At 40.9% G+C, this 17,855-nt stretch overlaps 1 protein-coding gene across 6 annotated transcripts in view; it reads right to left on the reverse strand.

Annotated features, from left to right (window-relative positions):
* Window positions 1-10,394: 10,394 nt before the first annotated feature.
* LOC106577625 (multiple PDZ domain protein) overlaps window positions 10,395-17,855 on the reverse strand; it is a 69,583-nt gene continuing 62,122 nt past the window's right edge. For all 6 annotated transcript variants that reach the window (XM_082965140.1, XM_082965142.1, XM_082965141.1 and 3 more), the window contains 9 exons: window positions 17,018-17,165; window positions 16,606-16,692; window positions 16,213-16,306; window positions 16,029-16,069; window positions 14,993-15,115; window positions 13,377-13,481; window positions 12,850-12,959; window positions 12,628-12,751; window positions 10,395-12,457 (listed from right to left, as the gene is read on the reverse strand). In XM_082965140.1, the coding sequence (XP_082821266.1) occupies window positions 12,311-12,457; window positions 12,628-12,751; window positions 12,850-12,959; window positions 13,377-13,481; window positions 14,993-15,115; window positions 16,029-16,069; window positions 16,213-16,306; window positions 16,606-16,692; window positions 17,018-17,165 (979 nt within the window). In that variant the 3' untranslated portion in view covers window positions 10,395-12,310. The remainder of the gene's footprint in view (window positions 12,458-12,627; window positions 12,752-12,849; window positions 12,960-13,376; window positions 13,482-14,992; window positions 15,116-16,028; window positions 16,070-16,212; window positions 16,307-16,605; window positions 16,693-17,017; window positions 17,166-17,855) is intronic.

Raw genomic sequence — 17,855 nt, forward strand, 5'->3', positions numbered from 1 at the left:
GGTGGATGAATACCACGACAATGGGCCTTATTATTGTATCTCCGTGCATTCAAATTGCCATCGATAAAATGCAATTGTGTTCATTGTCTGTAGCTTATGCCTGCCCATACCATAACCCCACCGCAACCATGGGGCACTCTGTTCAAAAGGTTGACATCAGCAAACCACTCTACCATCCGACGTCATACATGTGACATAAATACTCCTCAATTTCATCATCTGTCCGGGTAGTTGGTCTCAGATGAAGGCGAAGAAGCCAGATGTGGAGGTCCTGGGCTGGCTTGGTTTCATTTGGTCTGCTGTTGTGAGGCCGATTGGATGTAGTGCCAAATTCTCTAAAATGACGTTAGAGACAGCTTATAGTAAAGAAAGGAACATTAAATTATCTGGCAGCAGCACTGGTGGACATCCTGCAGTCAGCATGCCAATTGCACGCTCCCTCAAAACTAGAGACGTCTGTGACAAAACTGCACATTTTAGAGTGGCCTTTTATTGTCCCCAGCACAAGGTGCACCTGTGTAATGGTCATAATGTTTAATCAGGTTCTTGATATGTCACACTTGTCAGGTGGATGGATTATCTTGGCAAAGGAGCAATGCTCACTAACAGGAATATAAACAAATTTGTGCATAACATTTTAGAGAAATAATCAAATCAAAATCAAATCAAATTTATTCATAAAGCCCTTTTTACATCAGCCGATGTAACAAAGTGCTTTACAGAAACCAGCCTAAAACCCCAAACAGCAAGCAATGCAGATGTAAAAAACTCCCTAAAAAGGCTGGAACCTAGGAAGAAACCTAGAGAGGAACCAGGCTCTGAGGGGTGGCCAGTCCTCTTCTGGCTGTTCCGGGTGGAGATTATAACAGTACATGGCCAAGATGTTCAAATGTTCATAGATGACCAGCAGGGTCAAATAATAATAATCATAGTGGTTGTAGAGGGTGCAACAGGTCAGCACCTCAGGAGTAAATGTCAGTTGGCTTTTCATAGCCGATCATTCAGAGTTAGAGACAGCAGGTCCGGTAGAGAGAGAGTCGAAAAACACCAGGTCCGGGACAAGGTAGTACGTCCGGTGAACAGGTCAGGGTTCCATAGCAGCAGGCAGAACAGTTAAAACTGGAGCAGCAGCACGACCAGGTGGACTGGGGACAGCAAGGAGTCATCAGGCCAGGTAGTCCTGAGGCATGATCCTAGGGCTCAGGTCATCCGAGAGAAGAGAGAAAGAGAGACAGAGACAGAGAGGGAGAGAGAGTTAGAGAGAGAATACTTAAATTCACACAGGATACTGGATAAGACAGGAGAAATACTCCAGATATAACAGACTGACCCTAGCCCCCCGACACATAAACTACTGCAGCATAAATACTGGAGGCTGAGACAGGAGGGGTCGGGAGACACTGTGGCCTCGTCCGACAAAACCCCCGGACAGGGCCAAACAGGGAGGATATAACCCCACCCACTTTGCCAAAGCACATCCCCCACACCACTAGAGGGATATCTTCAAACCACAAACTTACTACCCAGAGACAAGGCCGAGTATAGCCCACGAAGATCTCCGACACGGCATGAACCCAAGGGGGCGCCAACCCAGACAGGAAGATCATGTCAGTGACTCAACCCACTCAAGTGACACACCCCTCCTAGGGATGGCATGGAAGAGCACCAGTAAGCCAGTGACTCAGCCCCTATAATAGGGTTAGAGACAGAGAATCCCAGTGGAGAGAGGGGAAATGGCCAGGCAGAGACTGCAAGGGTGGTTCGTCGCTCCAGTGCCTTTCCGTTCACCTTCACATCCCTGGGCCAGACTACACTCAATCATAGGACCTACTGAAGAGATGAGTCTTCAATAAAGACTTAAAGGTCGAGACCGAAACTGCGTCTCTCACATGGGTAGGCAGACCATTCCATAAAAATGGATCTCTATAGGAGAAAGCCCTGACTCGAGCTGTTTGCTTAAAATGTATAGGGACAATAAGGAGGCCTGCGTCTTGTGACCATAGCGTACGTGTAGGTATGTACGGCAGGACCAAATCAGAAAGATAGGTAGGAGCAAGCCCATGTAATGCTTTGTAGGTTAGCAGTAAAACCTTGACATCAGCCCTAGCCTTAACAGGAAGCCAGTGAAGAGAGGCTAGCACTGGAGTAATATGATCAAATTTGTTGGTTCTAGTCAAGATTCTAGCAGCCGTGTTTAGCACTAACTGAAGTTTATTTAGTGCTTTATCCGGGTAGCCAGAAAGTAGAGCATTGCAGTAGTCTAACCTAGAAGTGACAAAAGCATAGATACATTTTCTGCATCGTTTTTGGACAGAAAGGTTCAGATTTTTGCAATGTTACGTAGATGGAAAAAAGCTGTCCTTGAAACAGTCTTGATATCTTCATCAAAAGAGAGATCAGGGTCCAGAGTAACACCGAGGTCCTTCACAGTTTTATTTGAGACGACTGTACAACCATCAACACTAATTGTCAGATCCAACAGAAGATCTCTTTGTTTCTTGGGACCTAGAACTAGTATCTCTGTTTTGTCTGAGTTTAAAAGTAAAACATGTGCCACCATCCACTTCCTTATGTTCCTTATGTCTGAAACACAAGCCTCCAGGAAGGGCAATTTTGGGGCTTCACTATGTTTCATTGAAATGCTGTGTATTGTCCGCGTAGCAGTGAAAGTTAACATTATGTTTCCGAATGACATCAAGAGGTAAAATATATAGTGAAAACAATAGTGGTCTTAAAACGGAACCTTGAGGAACACCAACATTTACAGGAGGACAAACAGATATCTTTCCGACAGAAAATATCTAAACCAGGCCAGAACTTGTCTGTGTAGACCAATTTGTGTTTCCAATCTCTCCAAAAGAATGTGGTGATCGATGGTATCAAAAGCAGTACTAAGGTCCTGGAGCATGAGGACAGATGCAGAGCCTTGGTCTGATGCTATTAAAAGGTAATTTACCACCTTCACGAGTGCAGTCTCAGTGCTATGATGGGGTCTAAAACCAGACTGAAGCATTTCGTATACATTGTTTGTCTTCAGGAAGTCAGTGAGTTGCTGGGCAACAGCTTTTTCAAAACATTTTGAGAGGAATGGGAGATTCAATATAGGCCGATAGTTTTTTATGTTTTCTGGGTCAAGGTTTGGCTTTTTCAAGAGAGGCTTTATTACTGCCACTTTAGTGAGTTTGGTACACATCCGGTGGATAGGGAGCCATTTATTATGTTCAACATAGGAGGGCCAAGCACAGGAAGCAGCTCTTTCAATAGTTTAGTCGGAATAGGGTCAAGTATGCAGCTTGAAGCTTAGAGAACATGACTATTTTCATCAATGTGTCAAGAGATAGAGTGTTAAAAAACTTGAGTATCTCCCTTGATACTAGGTCCTGGCAGTGTTGTGCAGACTCAGGACAATTGAGCTTGGAGAAATACGCAGATTTAAAGAGTCCGTAATTTGCTTTCTAATGATCATGATCTTTTCCTCAAAGAAGTTAATGAATTTATCACTGCTGAAGTGAAAGCCATTCTCTCTTGGGGAATGCTGCTTTTTAGTTAACTTTCCGACACTATCAAAAATACATTTTGGATTGTTCTTATTCTCCTTAATAAAGTTGGAAAAATAGGATGATCGAGCAGCAGTGAAGGCTCTTCTATACTGCATGGTACTGTCTTTCCAAGCTAGTCGGAAAACTTTCAGTTTGGTGTAGCACCATTTCCAGTATTCTGGAAGCTTGCTTCAGGGCTCTGGTATTTTCTGTATACCAGAGAGCTAGTTTCTTATGACAAATCTTTTTTTTAGGGGTGCGACTGCATCTAGGGTATTACACATGGTTAAATTTAGTTCCTCAGTTAGGTGGTTAACCGATTTTTGTACTCTTACTTCCTTGGGTAGGTGGAGGGAGTCTGGAAGGGCATCTAGGAATCTTTGGGTTGTCCAAGAATTTATAGCACGGCTTTTGATGGTCCTTGGTTGGGGTCTGAGCAGATTATTTGTTGCGATTGCAAACGTAATAAAATGGTGGTCCGATAGTCCAAGATTATGAGGAAAAACATTAAGATCCACAACATTTATTCCACGGGACAAAGCTAGTTCCAGAGTATGACTGTGGCAGTGAGTAGGTCCGGAGACATGTTGAACAAAACCCACTGAGTCGATGATGGCTCCGAAAGCCTTTTGGAGTGGGCTTTTCCATGTGAATATTAAAGTCACCAAAAATGTGAATATTATCTGCCGTGACTTCAAGGTCCGATAGGAATTCAGGGAACTCAGCGAGGAATGCTGTATACGGCCCAGGAGGCCTGTAAACAGTAGCTATAAAAAGTGATTGAGCAGGCTGCATAGATTTCATGACTAGAAGCTCAAAAGACAAAAACACTTTTTGTGTATATGGAACATTTCCGGAATCGTTTATTTCAGCTCATGAAACATGAGACCAAAACTTTACATGTTGCATTTATATATTTTTTCTGTATATGTTCGTTAGTTTGTCTGTGCATATATTAGAATGAACTATGGCTCAGTACGCGATGACCTTTGACCCTTTGAAAGTGTCAACCCAAGAAGGTGTAACCCGATCGACCGGTCGGTAGACTGTCTCCCACGGTGTAGCCTACATAATAAGGCCTTTTATGTAATGTAGAAGTCAGATCCATGCACAAGATAGAAACCGCTTCCTTGTGCATGAGTGCGCCCATCGTTTTATCTTTTCACACCATGTTTAGGCATTTGTTCAATCATCCATGTCCCTGTGTGCAACATGTATCAGTGTTCTGAGTGGCAGTTTTTTTTTATATGTTACGACATTTTTTAGATCAAGCAGACATGAAAATGTGCTTTGTATCAGAGTAGTGACTAGCAGTAATATATAAGCCACACTAGGGGAAAAGCAGGTTTTGAAAATAGAACCAGAACATAATTTAATGCTAAGCAGCACCAACCTCTCGTGGAGCCAGCACACTTACGCCCAGGTTTCAATGAAATTAGTGGCTCACGCTCTGCAAAAGTTTTTTGTCTATTGTAGCAGGCCAGTAGCACTTTACTTGAAGCAGGTATACACAAGGAACCAGCGAGTGTTGCAGTATAATTCCTAACAACCTTCAAGTATAGTGTTTCCAGAATACCATTATGACGACAACATTTTAAAGTGAGGAAATGCCTACACTACAGGAAACGGTAGAGAAACTATTTGTTATGGAGCTAAAGTTAATTGCCCTCTTGATTCATTGTCTGTACTGGCTTTTTCAACAACTAAATACCATCAATTAAAAACTTTGGCTGCTTGTCAGCATAGACTGTGCTGATCCACTGTCTACCCCATCCACTTATTGGTTAACCAGACCAAATGTTATGCTGTTTTATATTTCTGAATGATACATTTTGCACTCAAACAGGACAAAACAAACATTAATCTTGCAATGTTTGTTGACATGCTGACTGCACACTACTGATCTTGATTTAATGTAGTCTTTCCAAAGATTGAATTTAGCCAATAACATCTATAAGGATAGTTATTCATAAGACTAAACACAGTGTGTGAAAACAGATTTGAAAACTGAACAGTATGTCTTTGCAGTCATATATATATATATATATATATGACGATGTGGATGTCATAGGTCAATACTTGCTACACGAATGACTACTGTGTCATGACAAAAATATTCTATCATTATGTTAATGCTCCTGACAACCTTATATGAAGGCACCCTTTAGCTACAGGGTTCCCAGGAAATTATTGAATTCCATAACCAAAATGCTGTAACAATGGAAAGAATAGTTCTTTGTTCTCTATCCATTCCACCATCCCACCGCATGCCCTCGGTATTCCAGCTATGCAAGGAAATCCTCATTAAGTGGCAATAAACTGAAATGTCATGAGAAGGGGTGATGTAGCGTGAGATACCCTACCTTGGCATGTTAGTTGAGTCATCATGAACCACTTGTTGGCTGTGGCTGCGGGTTTCTGTTTGCTTAACCCTCTCAATGGCCAACGCATAGTCCCACCACAACATGATACTGTAGTAGGTGTTTGAACAACTGGCAAAATCCTGGCTTCACAACCAAAGACTAAAGCCCAGGGGTGGAAGCATTAGTCAGGGATTGACGATTCTCTGTTGGGGAATATGTGGAAGTGACTATTGTTGTCAATACACATCTTATTTATAGTTTTGACCCTATCGTTCCCTTCTAACTTCATTCCAAATTCAAACTTTGTCTGACTTTTCTGGATCATAAGTGGTCTCATGTCGAGTTAAGTCTAGCTTAATTTTCACATTGTCTAATCCTTTCTATTCACTTCTTGGTGACACTGGATCTACACAAAAGATAGCACAGGGCTTGTACTCCTCTCAAGATTTGAGGTCTGAAAACGCCTGACAGAACTAACTAATGATATCTGACCTTGCTCAGCTAAGCGTGACCTGGTCGCCCGCATCTGATCTCACTTCTCAGGAACTAGCCCAGACGAGCCGATCCTCTCGTCAGCCAGCTCATGTTTCTTGAGTCTGGAGCGGTTAGGTAACTAACCCACAACCCCACAGGCAATTAAAACAGCAGGTGCTTGGGATAGCTCAGCTGTCTATAGAATGTGTCGGGTTCTTGAGTTGTGGCACTGGGCTAACAGCTGTAGGCTACAATACTAGCGAGCGATACAGTGAGGAAAGGTCCTAATCATGCTGCAAATTCACACATTTACACTATTGTCGCTTTGACAACTATTGTAAAGCCAATGTGATTTATTGCACGTTTGTGTGGTGGTAAAGGCAATTGTTGAGGCCTTCAAATGCTCCTCGGAATCTCGTATTTCCCAGTTGTGAAGTCTTGAATATGACATGATTGTGTTCAAGTGGTTTTGAAGTCAGAACAATTCTTCAAATCAATGACATATTCGTTAAATAGATGAGCTATATTAAAGTTAGCTAGTCTGCTAATGTTGACAATTGGTCAAACTAGCTACATACTATATATCCACAAGGTTAAAGTTTGACATGGTCAAAAATAGCATAACCTGGCAGGCATTCTGGGGGTCCTCCCTCAGAACTTTTGAATTCTAACAATCTAATATGACCTGTTTGGAGTCATTTTTGGGTCACTTATTATAAATAAGAATATAATAAGTTTCTAAACACTTCTACATGCATGTGGATGCTACCATGATTATGGATTGTGAATAATGATGAGTGAAAAAGTTATAGACCCACACATATACCCCCCCCCCCAAAAAACGCTAACCTCTCCTGTTATTGTAATGGTGCAATGTTAGCATGTCTTGGGGGTATGATATTTGTCCATCTAACTTTCTCACTCATCATTATTCACGATTCATTCAGGATTATCTGTAAGTGTTTAGAAACATATTATATTCTTATTTACAATAAAAGTGATTCCAAAATGAAACAATACATTATTTACCATGAGTTTTTATTGGGCAAAATAATCTGAAACCCAACCAAAACAGACAGCAAATGCATCCAAAAAATGTGTAGTCACAAGCTTGATGTAGTCATTGGTGTGCTATGAATGTGGGACCAAATACTTAACTTTTTACTACTTTAATACACATACAAGTGAATTTGTCTCAATACTTTTGCTCCCCTAAAACGGGGGGGCTATGTACAAAAAGTGCTCTAAAATTCTAAATCGTTCACCCAATATGGATGAAAATACCCTCAAATTAAAGTTGACTATCTGCACTTTAACTTCATAGTCATTGTTTGATTTCAAATCCAAACTTTGAGTATAGGGCCAAAAGAAGAAAAAAATGCTTCACTGACCGAATAATTAAAGAGGACACTGTAATTCCTATCATAGGCCTGCTAGTAATGTAGAGATATTTTTAGTTGCACACAATATAGCTGGATTGCCCCGTCCTGCCCCTAGGGGTCCACCGCCCTGCAGCGCCCCAACCCAACACACCTCACTCATCTTTAGGATCTTAGTGAAACATTCATTATTGGTTTCAGGTGTGTTAGGCCATGGCCAGAGTGACAACCAACAGTACAGCAGATTCACAGGGCCAGGACTGAGCAGCCCAGCAGCTAGAGATTGCCTAAATAGGTATATCCCCTGATGTGGGCATGTTTTCAATACAGACTGCTTTTGTCGTACAGCATTCCATATAAGGCACCCAGACCTTATGAAAGTTGCACAGTATACCTTTAATCTTGTAATAAATACTATTTTGTGATACATAACTTGACATTTCTCACATCCATTTTGATGTGGGAGGATAACCAACCTTCCAATTAATGGCAATGCATTTCTTAGCCGCTATAAATGCTAGGTTACAGTTTCTTCTGATACGTCTCCAGTATCAACATTTCCAAGCAAACAAAAATCTGTAGACATGCTGAGATAAAATAACATACTCTTTGCCAGAATTCAGCCAGCCTTCACAAGAGCATAACAAATGAAAATATGTCCCCTTTTGTGTTTTACACCTCCAGCAGAGGAATTACATTTCTGAGTGCATGATATTCAGTTTCACTGGCATATAGTACGTTCTATGGATGGTCTTAAACTGCAGTAGTTTATGTCTGAGATGATATGAACATGACTGGGCATTCAAACATATCTGTATCCATACATCATCAATAGCTTCTTTCAGGTCTTCCTCACATTTTTGTTTTACATGTTTTGTGTCATCAGGAAAAGCCTCTATCAACCCTTGATACAGTTTGGAAATCAACTTCAGAGGTTTGTCAGACTGCCTTAATAATGTACAGTAGTTTCAATATTTGAAGTTTAAGGCTTGTCCAGTGTTTGCTGCACAGAAATAATAAAGTGTTGCATCTGCAAAAGTTCACCTTAGCGCCATCACAGACTGGTCTTCCCTGGTTGCCTGACCCTGCTGAGATGCCTGTTACCATCTGATCCTGCTCAGATGAGGCATGACAAAGAATTACCTTGGTGTATGTACATTTAAACATTCAATTATCCAAGAATAGAATCAATGGTTCAATAATTTAAATTTCCATTATTCCCAGATCCCAGACTCTAGCCTAGCAATCAACTCAAGATGGAACTTTGTATCCATTCACTGGTTGTTATAATATACTGCAAAATTCACCAGAGCTCCATAGACTGGTCTTCCCTGGCTGTCTGACCCTGCTGGGACACTGGTCACAATCTGATCCTGCGAACACATGATGAGCATAGTGTTGTGTACTGACTGTGCACCATGACAGTGAAGCCTGTAGAGCTGTTTATACCTTGTCAGTGTGAAATATAGGGAATTCGCTAGTGAAACTGAAAGCTCAATAACTTTATATTGCTATACTGACACTAATAAAAAACTCACATTGGGCTGTCAAAAAACATCAGAATATCGGTCTTGTGTGATTGAGGCAAAACTAATGGCTAAAGCTCACTAATGTTAGCCAACTTTTGGCTAGATCTAATGGTACACCAACTGGTGAAAACGAGTTGCTTTTACAACTTACACGGTCTGTGCAGGTGTACGCGTGGTCCTAAGTCCAGCCAGCTCATTACACCAAACAGCCAACCTGACCGCTCTGAGGCGTCCGCATGGTCCAGAAGCACACAGATGCCTCTTTTTGTATCACAGTGCAATTATGAAACTGGGGCGGACAAAAATGCAATTTCAGAACATGGAGGGGAGTCACATCCCTCCCGTCCCCAGTGAAAAATGCTGCCCTGGGTTTCACCCTTTCAACCGGTCCGCTTGACTTCCCATGGTAATTGAACACTTCTGTTTTTTTTCTTTAAACTACTGTAGCTTAAGAAAAGGATTTCATGTGTAGGAGGACTTCGCACAGACCACGTGCTATACTGTGAAACAGCTGTCTGAATGGACATCCTACAGTAAATCTAAACAAACAGAGACCCTTTCTCTACTCTCACTCTGATAAAGCTCCATAGAACAACCTGGGTTTGTTCATTTGGGCACTCATCCTAAAATCTTTACATTTTGCAACCGAAAAGGAACATTTGTTTCACATTGGAAAGGTCTAGGCAGTCAATTTTCTTCCATTTGGTGTCTAACGAACATGACTAAGGATGAAGTAACTGTATTATGTATGACATTACTATCCTTTAGATATCTAAGAAAGTATCAGATTTTATATACTATACATTTTCTGCTTAGATGTGTGGGTTTGGAGCCATTCCCTTTAATCTTACAGTAGGTATAGCCTCTAGGAAATAATATATCAGCTGCATAAGCCACATTCGCACCTCACATCCTCGTGAATCCTGTATCCACATGATATATATTAGTCAGCTGTGCAGGTCTTGTGTGACGCCGTAAGCCTCCAATAATAACCATTGCTTGGTGGATATTCTCAATAGAATTGCCATCAACTGTTACAAAACCAGTTAGAGTCCATAGGCTTTTCATTACTGTGTCTATGACATTACTCAAATAAAACCAATCAATAACTGGGGCTTGAAGGTAACTTTTATTAATTCAGCCTCTGAACAACTCAATACTGTGCTGGATGTACTTAACTAAGTACACATGTATTGTAATATAGGATCTTAATTTGATCACCCTGTTGTTGGAGAACTTTCCTGCAATGCAGGACATTTTAAATGTGTAGTGTATTTGAGGTTTAAAAAGGCTTCTGAAGTTTGTAATTTCCACTTGGAAACACCTACAAAAATGTCCATTAATTATAATCCACATAATAATTCACATTTCCTGTTGCTGCAGGATTATTTTCTCTGGCTCAAATTAAGACCCTACATCTGTAGGAGTGTGACTGACGCCATGTTAAAAAAGGGATCCATTGTTGTGAAACTAGAACATGGGGTATCTAGCTAATGGTTTGAAATGAATTAGGGAGCTCAAACTAAATACACACTAACACACTTGATTCGGCTAATTGTTGTCCATATTGAAAACTGTCAACGGTTGATTATGTGAAACAGCTGTGCTAGGTTTGAGCAAAAGGCTGCAGTAACTCTCCAGGTTGGAGACAGCTGAGATGGACCATATAAGCTGGTTTCCTTCACCTACTATCATATTATGATAAAGTGACCAAAAAATGACAAAAAAATGACAAAAAAAAAAATAGGTAATACTTGAACGGTAAAATACTGTGAAACAATACTTCACATCTGCATTAGCAGAAGTACATTACGTCTCATACACACCCTCTCCTTTCCCTGAGTGTGTGACCACGTCCACACACTTAGATACTTGGTCTGTAGAACTTCTGGCCAAGAAACCAAAGCTTTAAGATCATTTCACTTCTGAAAAGGTGGTTTGCGTCACAAACAAAACGTTATTCAAATGTTATTCAGTCTAGAGTCTAGACTTAAATATGACAGTGACTTCACTATAGAAGAGGATGGACAGCAGTTTACAGTAGCATCAGCTTTAAATAATGGTCTTATTCTACCAATATTTTTCAGATATTGTTTAAAAGGGCTCTTAACCCTAAATATCATAATAACACAGTCCATGTCTGAGCATAGAAAACTAGAGTATAAAAGATCTGAGCCACATTGTCCAGTGAATATTTCAGTCTACCTGCAGTAGCTTCTTGTAAAAACAAATAATATGGATCACAGTGTTTCTCAATACAAGATCAAAACAAGCTTACATGCTGACCACACTGCTCACGTCGCGTGTGTGAGCGTTGCAAAATAAATGTACACATACCTGTTATTCAATCAATGCACCCACCCTGCTTGCGCGCAACAGCTAGCGTCTGCGTAGCCAGGCGCTAAAATAGAAGTTGGTTCTATTTGTCAAGCTCAATGCGCTACACGCCTCTTTATCCTCATTGGCGTTTAGGAGCATATACCCACGTGGGTGATTGAAAGATAAAACTGACGTCCACACTCCAGTCGGTTGTAGTAATGCACCGTAAAGTTGGTTGCCAACCGCCATATAGTCCAAAGAACAAAAAGAAGCCTGAAGAAAGGAGGAGAGATGACGAGAAACTAATTTGGTTTACCGTTTTATCTGTCGGAGTAGAGGCCCTTGTGCATTTCAGGTAAAATAACAACCCGATGTTTATATCCCAGGACAAATTATCTAGCAACAGCAAGCTAGCTAGCTAAATTGCCATAAATGTTTAATGCTTTTCGACCTGTCCACAAATTAATATAATTGGTTCAGAGTTTGTTTTGATATTTTAACATGTGTGTCCTGATCGCTTCTGGTGTGGGTGAACAAAATCAACGTGCGCGCAACGGCGCAAGCGCGCATCCGGTTTGGTCAGCGTGTTAGAGTTTAGGAATGGGTGTGTTCACATTTCAATACATGTACAGTATATTAGGATGTGTGTGTGTCTACACCAAGGTATGAGTCTTTGTCTATGCATGTAGGGTGAGGTGTGTGTGTGTCTAGGAGAGCACAGTGAGGGCAATTGTACCCTTGGTCCTCTTCAGGATGCCCACGGCCTCCTCGTGGGTGACCCCCTCCAGACTCTGTCCGTTAACAGCCATAATCTGATCCCCCCGCTTCAGACGCCCGTCCTCTGACGCTGCCCCCTGGAGAACAGACACGCCAGGTTACCACACCAGGTTACCACACCAGGTTACCACAATTACAACTGTCGTAAATGTACATTCAAAAGGAATAGATTGAATCGATTTAACATATTAATACTGACTTGCTCTATTAAACATCATTCAGTGAAAAAAAGGAGATTTCCCCTAACCTTTCCAAACACGGTTTTCACATAAATGGGCAGGTCTCCATGTGGGCTTCCAAAGCCACCAACAATGCTGAAGCCCAGGCCATCTGGGCCCCTGGCCAGGGTAATGGTCTTATATTGAGGAGGTCTGTAGGACGGAGAGAAATGTTTCTCAGGCCCTGTACGGGTTTGACATAAACAACAGGGTGTGTGTGTGTGTGTGTGTGTGTGTGAGCGCGTACATACCCCAGGTCGTCGTGGAAGATGCTAGTAGGAGTAAGGCTGGAGACTGAGAGTCCGGCAGCAGTTTGCTCCTGAGACGGGCCGGTCACTGTGGTATCACCCCCTGCTACCACCTGTTGGGTTTTGTTGTTGCAAGACGAATGATACATGAAAAGGTCATTTAGTTTAGTTTGTTCAGTTCATTTTCGAGCACTGCAATAAAGAACAATTTCATCAGCAAGCACATAAAACAAAACAGGGCTTTATACTGTACACGCACAAGCAACCAATAATGCATAATATATAAATTAAGGTTAGCTCCATCTCCACAGTACGCACCCTTGGATACAAGACTATACTGATCTTTTAGCAACAATGCATATACAACGTATATATGAAAACCTCTACTTCATCAGTATACCTGTATTCACAGGTATCACTGATGAAGTAGAGGTTTTCAGATATGTGTTGTACTGTAAATGCATTACTGCTAAAATACCAGTATAATCTTACTGTAGTTGGGAGAATGGAGTTGATTCACTTTCACTGACCTGCAGCTCGATGGTGCCGGTGGCATTCTTCAGCAGGGTGACGGCCTGGCTGTGGCTCATACCCTCAGTAGAGGTCCCACAGATACTGACGATCATGTCACCGATCTGGAGGGGTCACAGAGAGGTCACAAGGTTAGAGGTTACAGCATGTGTTAACCCCTTGGTCACAATGTTTGTAATACCGGTACATTTGGGTTAGAGACAGCAACTAACACTAAATCAATCCCTTAATCGTTCCCTAACCGCATACTTCCTAGGCCCTTGTAGGCATATTCTAACAAAGATGTATTTAAGGCATTGTATTGTAAAGTAACAAAGATGTATTTAAGGAATTGTATTGTAAACTAACAAAGATGTATTTAAGGCATTGTATTGTAAACTAACAAAGATGTATTTAAGGAATTGTATTGTAAACTAACAAAGATGTATTTAAGGCATTGTACTGTAAACTAACAAAGATGTATTTAAGGCATTGTATTGTAAACTAACAAAGATGTATTTAAGACATTGTACTGTAAACTAACAAAGATATATTTAAGGCATTGTCTTTTATGCCACTAGCTATTATTATTACTACTACTACTATGTGTTTTACTTTTATATTATTTCTCTATGTTCTTTCTCTCTGCATTGTTGGGAAGGGCCCTTGAGTAAGCATTTCACCGTTAGTCCACACCTAAAATTTGATTTGAAGGGGTTAGCGGAAGTAAGATAGTGGTTTGTGCTGATTGAGAATATTGATCATGCATTACCGCTCATCAGCTGGCCTTCAGCCAGGAATCATAAAGCAATATATTATAATAATACTGACTCAGTAATGATAAAATAAGAAAACTACTGATAAAGTTAATGTAGGCTATATCTAATGCAAGCAAACCATATCCAGTATTTCTAAACCACTGCTTTGTGTTTCACCTGTTTTAGTTCACCCATTTCTTCTTGTTCTTTTGAAGGGATACCAACATAGATAATCTATTCAAGACATCCACACAGTCCCTCTATTCTGTTACATTTTATGGGCTTAGTGCAGTATAACTAGATTTATGGTCTCCTATGGCTTACTGCGCTACTATTGTCTGCTGCCAGTCTGTCTGTGGGGGCTACAATGGTCAGTTTGTCTGTCCTTCTGCAGGAGGCCATAGGTCATCGCTTTCAGCTGTAAAGGCCCTCGACACTAATAGAACCAACCTACGTGATGACTTGAGACTGACTACAGGCAGTATTTAGACTTGAGATAACATTTTTAAGCAAAGATTGACCAGAGTTACGTGCACAAATCTGAATAGCCCACTGTCCAAAATGAACCAGCCACAAATAAAGGAGGAATACACTTACTGTAAGTGTAAATATTCTAAAGTTGACTTAAACCTGACGTTTGTGCTCGAATTTGGTGAATTTTTATGAACTTTCATCGATACGTTAAAACTCCTTGCTGTTTGATTATTTGTAGCTCAAAACGAATCTCTTTCTCTCGTTTGGGTGAACATTTATTGAATAGATTCCATGTGATTAGCGGAGTCTGACTTTCCTTGAGGGTCCTTGAAGTCAACAAACATCGCCCACATAACCCATATTCACTTGATCAGGTCCCTACGGCTGCTGCTGTACCAACCCACCTTGAGTTTGTGTGTCTGGGCAGCGAGGCCGGTAGGGTTCATCATGGCGATGAAGATAGGCACATCGCCCAGGGGACTGCCCACTCCACCCGCAATACTGATGCCCAATGAATCAGTGACACCCTATGAGGAAAGACAACCAATTACAAAAGTACTTCAAAACCACTATAATCACTAACCAGTTGTAGTAAGTTACCTCACAAAGACAAATAGAATACATATTTAAATAGTGTAAAGTAGTTGGAGCCATTGGGGGGGGGGGGGGTTTCTAAGCTGACATGTGGAATTATTATAAGATGGTCATACTATGGATAATTTAGCTATTTGATTTGGAATTTTGGGTCCCCTTTAGGTATCAAAACAATAGAAAAAGTTACTTGATAAAATATTGAATTTGGCCTTTACTGCTATAGCCCTGAGAAACACACTGAATAAAACATTCAGAAATGCCAAAAAAAAGAGTCCAAAAATAAATCATAAGAAACAAAGTTTTGAAGTGTTCGTCCTATATCTATGAGATACAAGAAAGCTCAGGAAATATTTGTTGTTTTTTACACATTATTTAAACCTTTTTTGTGTAGGCACAAAACTACCTTCAAACTGTACTTTAATTCATTTTTGTAAACCTGTGCTGGTTACTGTCAGACGAGTCCACTGACACTTGTGGCGGTCATAGTGCAAACTGGAGACCACCTGTTCTGAGTCTCCCCTTTCCATACTGGTCATAATAGTTTATAGGTCAAACCGTTCGGACGCGACAGACGTTTTTGTGAGAAGACCAATTTTCGGGATGTCTCAAGGTCTGACAAACAGCGCTCTAGCTCTGCAGATACGGAAGTGCGGCATTGGCGGATGGAGACGCATCCAATGTAAAAACAGATTCCTCAAGCTTAAACTGACAGATTTTGATGGGGATTTTTTTATTATGTGACTTAGATTGACACAATCGTCATGTTGCATCAATCTTAATACAAGGACAAGCTAAAAACAGATTTGTTTATCGCTATAATTATAAATATTCTAAAAGAAAGCTGACCTTTGTGAATTCAACACTTCTGATCTCCTGGTGGTCCAGTGCTTTGTAAAAGAGTAAACAACAAGAGAAAACAAAAGTAAACAGCCAAAATGAATCAACACAAATGAGACCACGACATGACGGCTAGCTTTAGTTTTCCAAACAGCTAGATGTTTATCAACTAAAAAGGTCTTAGACTCCTGACTTGTATGTTGTACGCTGTCACAGTCCATCTGGAGGCTACCAGAGGAGCCTGAAAGCGAGTGAGGGGTCACCTTGCAGCTGCCCGTTTCACTCATCTACCCAAATACAAGGAAAGAGAAACATGAAATGAATGACAAATTGCTTTCCTTTATCTGAACTCTATTTTGGGACTAAGGACTACCAATAGGATATAGAGGAAGGAAGAGAACTAGGGAGTATTCAGTGAGCTGAAATATATTCAGATAGAACTGTAATGAATAGAGCTTACAGGGTGTCCCCATTCTACATGGGTCCTATCTGTTAGATGCATTTCTATCTGAACATTCTGTAACATTGCTCTCCTGAACAGGCCCCAGGATATAATTAAGGTTCAGAAAACAAAATGGCAGCTTACCTGACTGCTCTGTGAGAACCTTCTCTCAGAGTGGAAGGGTCCGGCTTTAAATCTGCCCACCTCCATCACTATGGGTCCCACACCACACTGCAAACACAAACATGTAAACATACAAACACATAAATAGGTTTTCAACTAAACAAACCATCCAAAGAAGAGATGCTAGTGATGTATTCCACACCAACCGGTCGGTAAAGAGCCAATACAACACTCATTATACATTTCCTTTTTAAATACATAAATTATCTATCCACATCAACAATTTTAATTTGAGACAACAAAAACCCAGCCTAGTCCTAAATCCGTTACTGCTTTATAGCCAAAGCCTGTGGTCATATATCAAGACGGCACCAACAGATCTGGGACCAGGATTTATTTGACCCAGCTTCCTATGGTTCCGTCATAGGTTCACCTTCAGCAGTGCAGCCACTGACTCCTGGGTGGCGTTTCTGACATCCTCCTTGTTGACGGACAGGATCTGGTCTCCCTGCATCAGCCTCCCGTCAATCTCCACCACTCCCCCTTTCACTATGTCCGACACAAACACCCCTGTGTCGTTCCTGTTGGGGATAGAAACAACATACGAGTTAACCAGGGTTTACGTTGCGTCAGTGTGAGTGCTTGGTCTCTGTGCATGTGTCTGTCATTTGCGTGTGAGCATTTTGCAGTTAGGATTCGATAGCAAATCAAATTATGTATTTTAAGTGTAGCTTTTTTTGTGTTGTTCTAAAATGTTGTATTTAACTACTAGGCTCTCTCTGAGGACAATAAGGTATCTATCAATCTATCTAACAATCTATTAGGTAAGAATGCTAATCAAGTGCCCGCCTCTTGCTGTGGTTCAGGATCTATAGATGTGTTAAGGAAAAGCAGGTTCCAAAGCAGGTAGGATGACTGAAATCCAGGGTATATCTACCTTGGTGTATGTGGGACTTATCTATACATCTATCTACTAGGGCAAGGGCTGGGTATCTTTAGGATTTATTTTATTTTCCGATACCGGTTCCCGTTCAGACTCTTCAATTTGGTACCGGTTCTAGAAGGTTTCCTTTTTCGTTTCCTATGTTGAATGAAGAACACATTTACATCTTTAAATTCCTAATCTTCCTCATTATATTCTCTTCATTTTCTTACTAGAACAAGTGTATATTAAAACAAGTGTTGGCTCCCCCCAGTCACCATTGATTTAACTAGTTTCTTAGCAAGTATAGCAACTAGTCAATGCAATGGCCAATGTTAATCACTGAGAT

Source organism: Salmo salar, chromosome 18 (assembly GCF_965601325.2).
Source record: "Salmo salar chromosome 18, fSalSal1, whole genome shotgun sequence".
Lineage (NCBI taxonomy): Eukaryota > Metazoa > Chordata > Actinopteri > Salmoniformes > Salmonidae > Salmo > Salmo salar.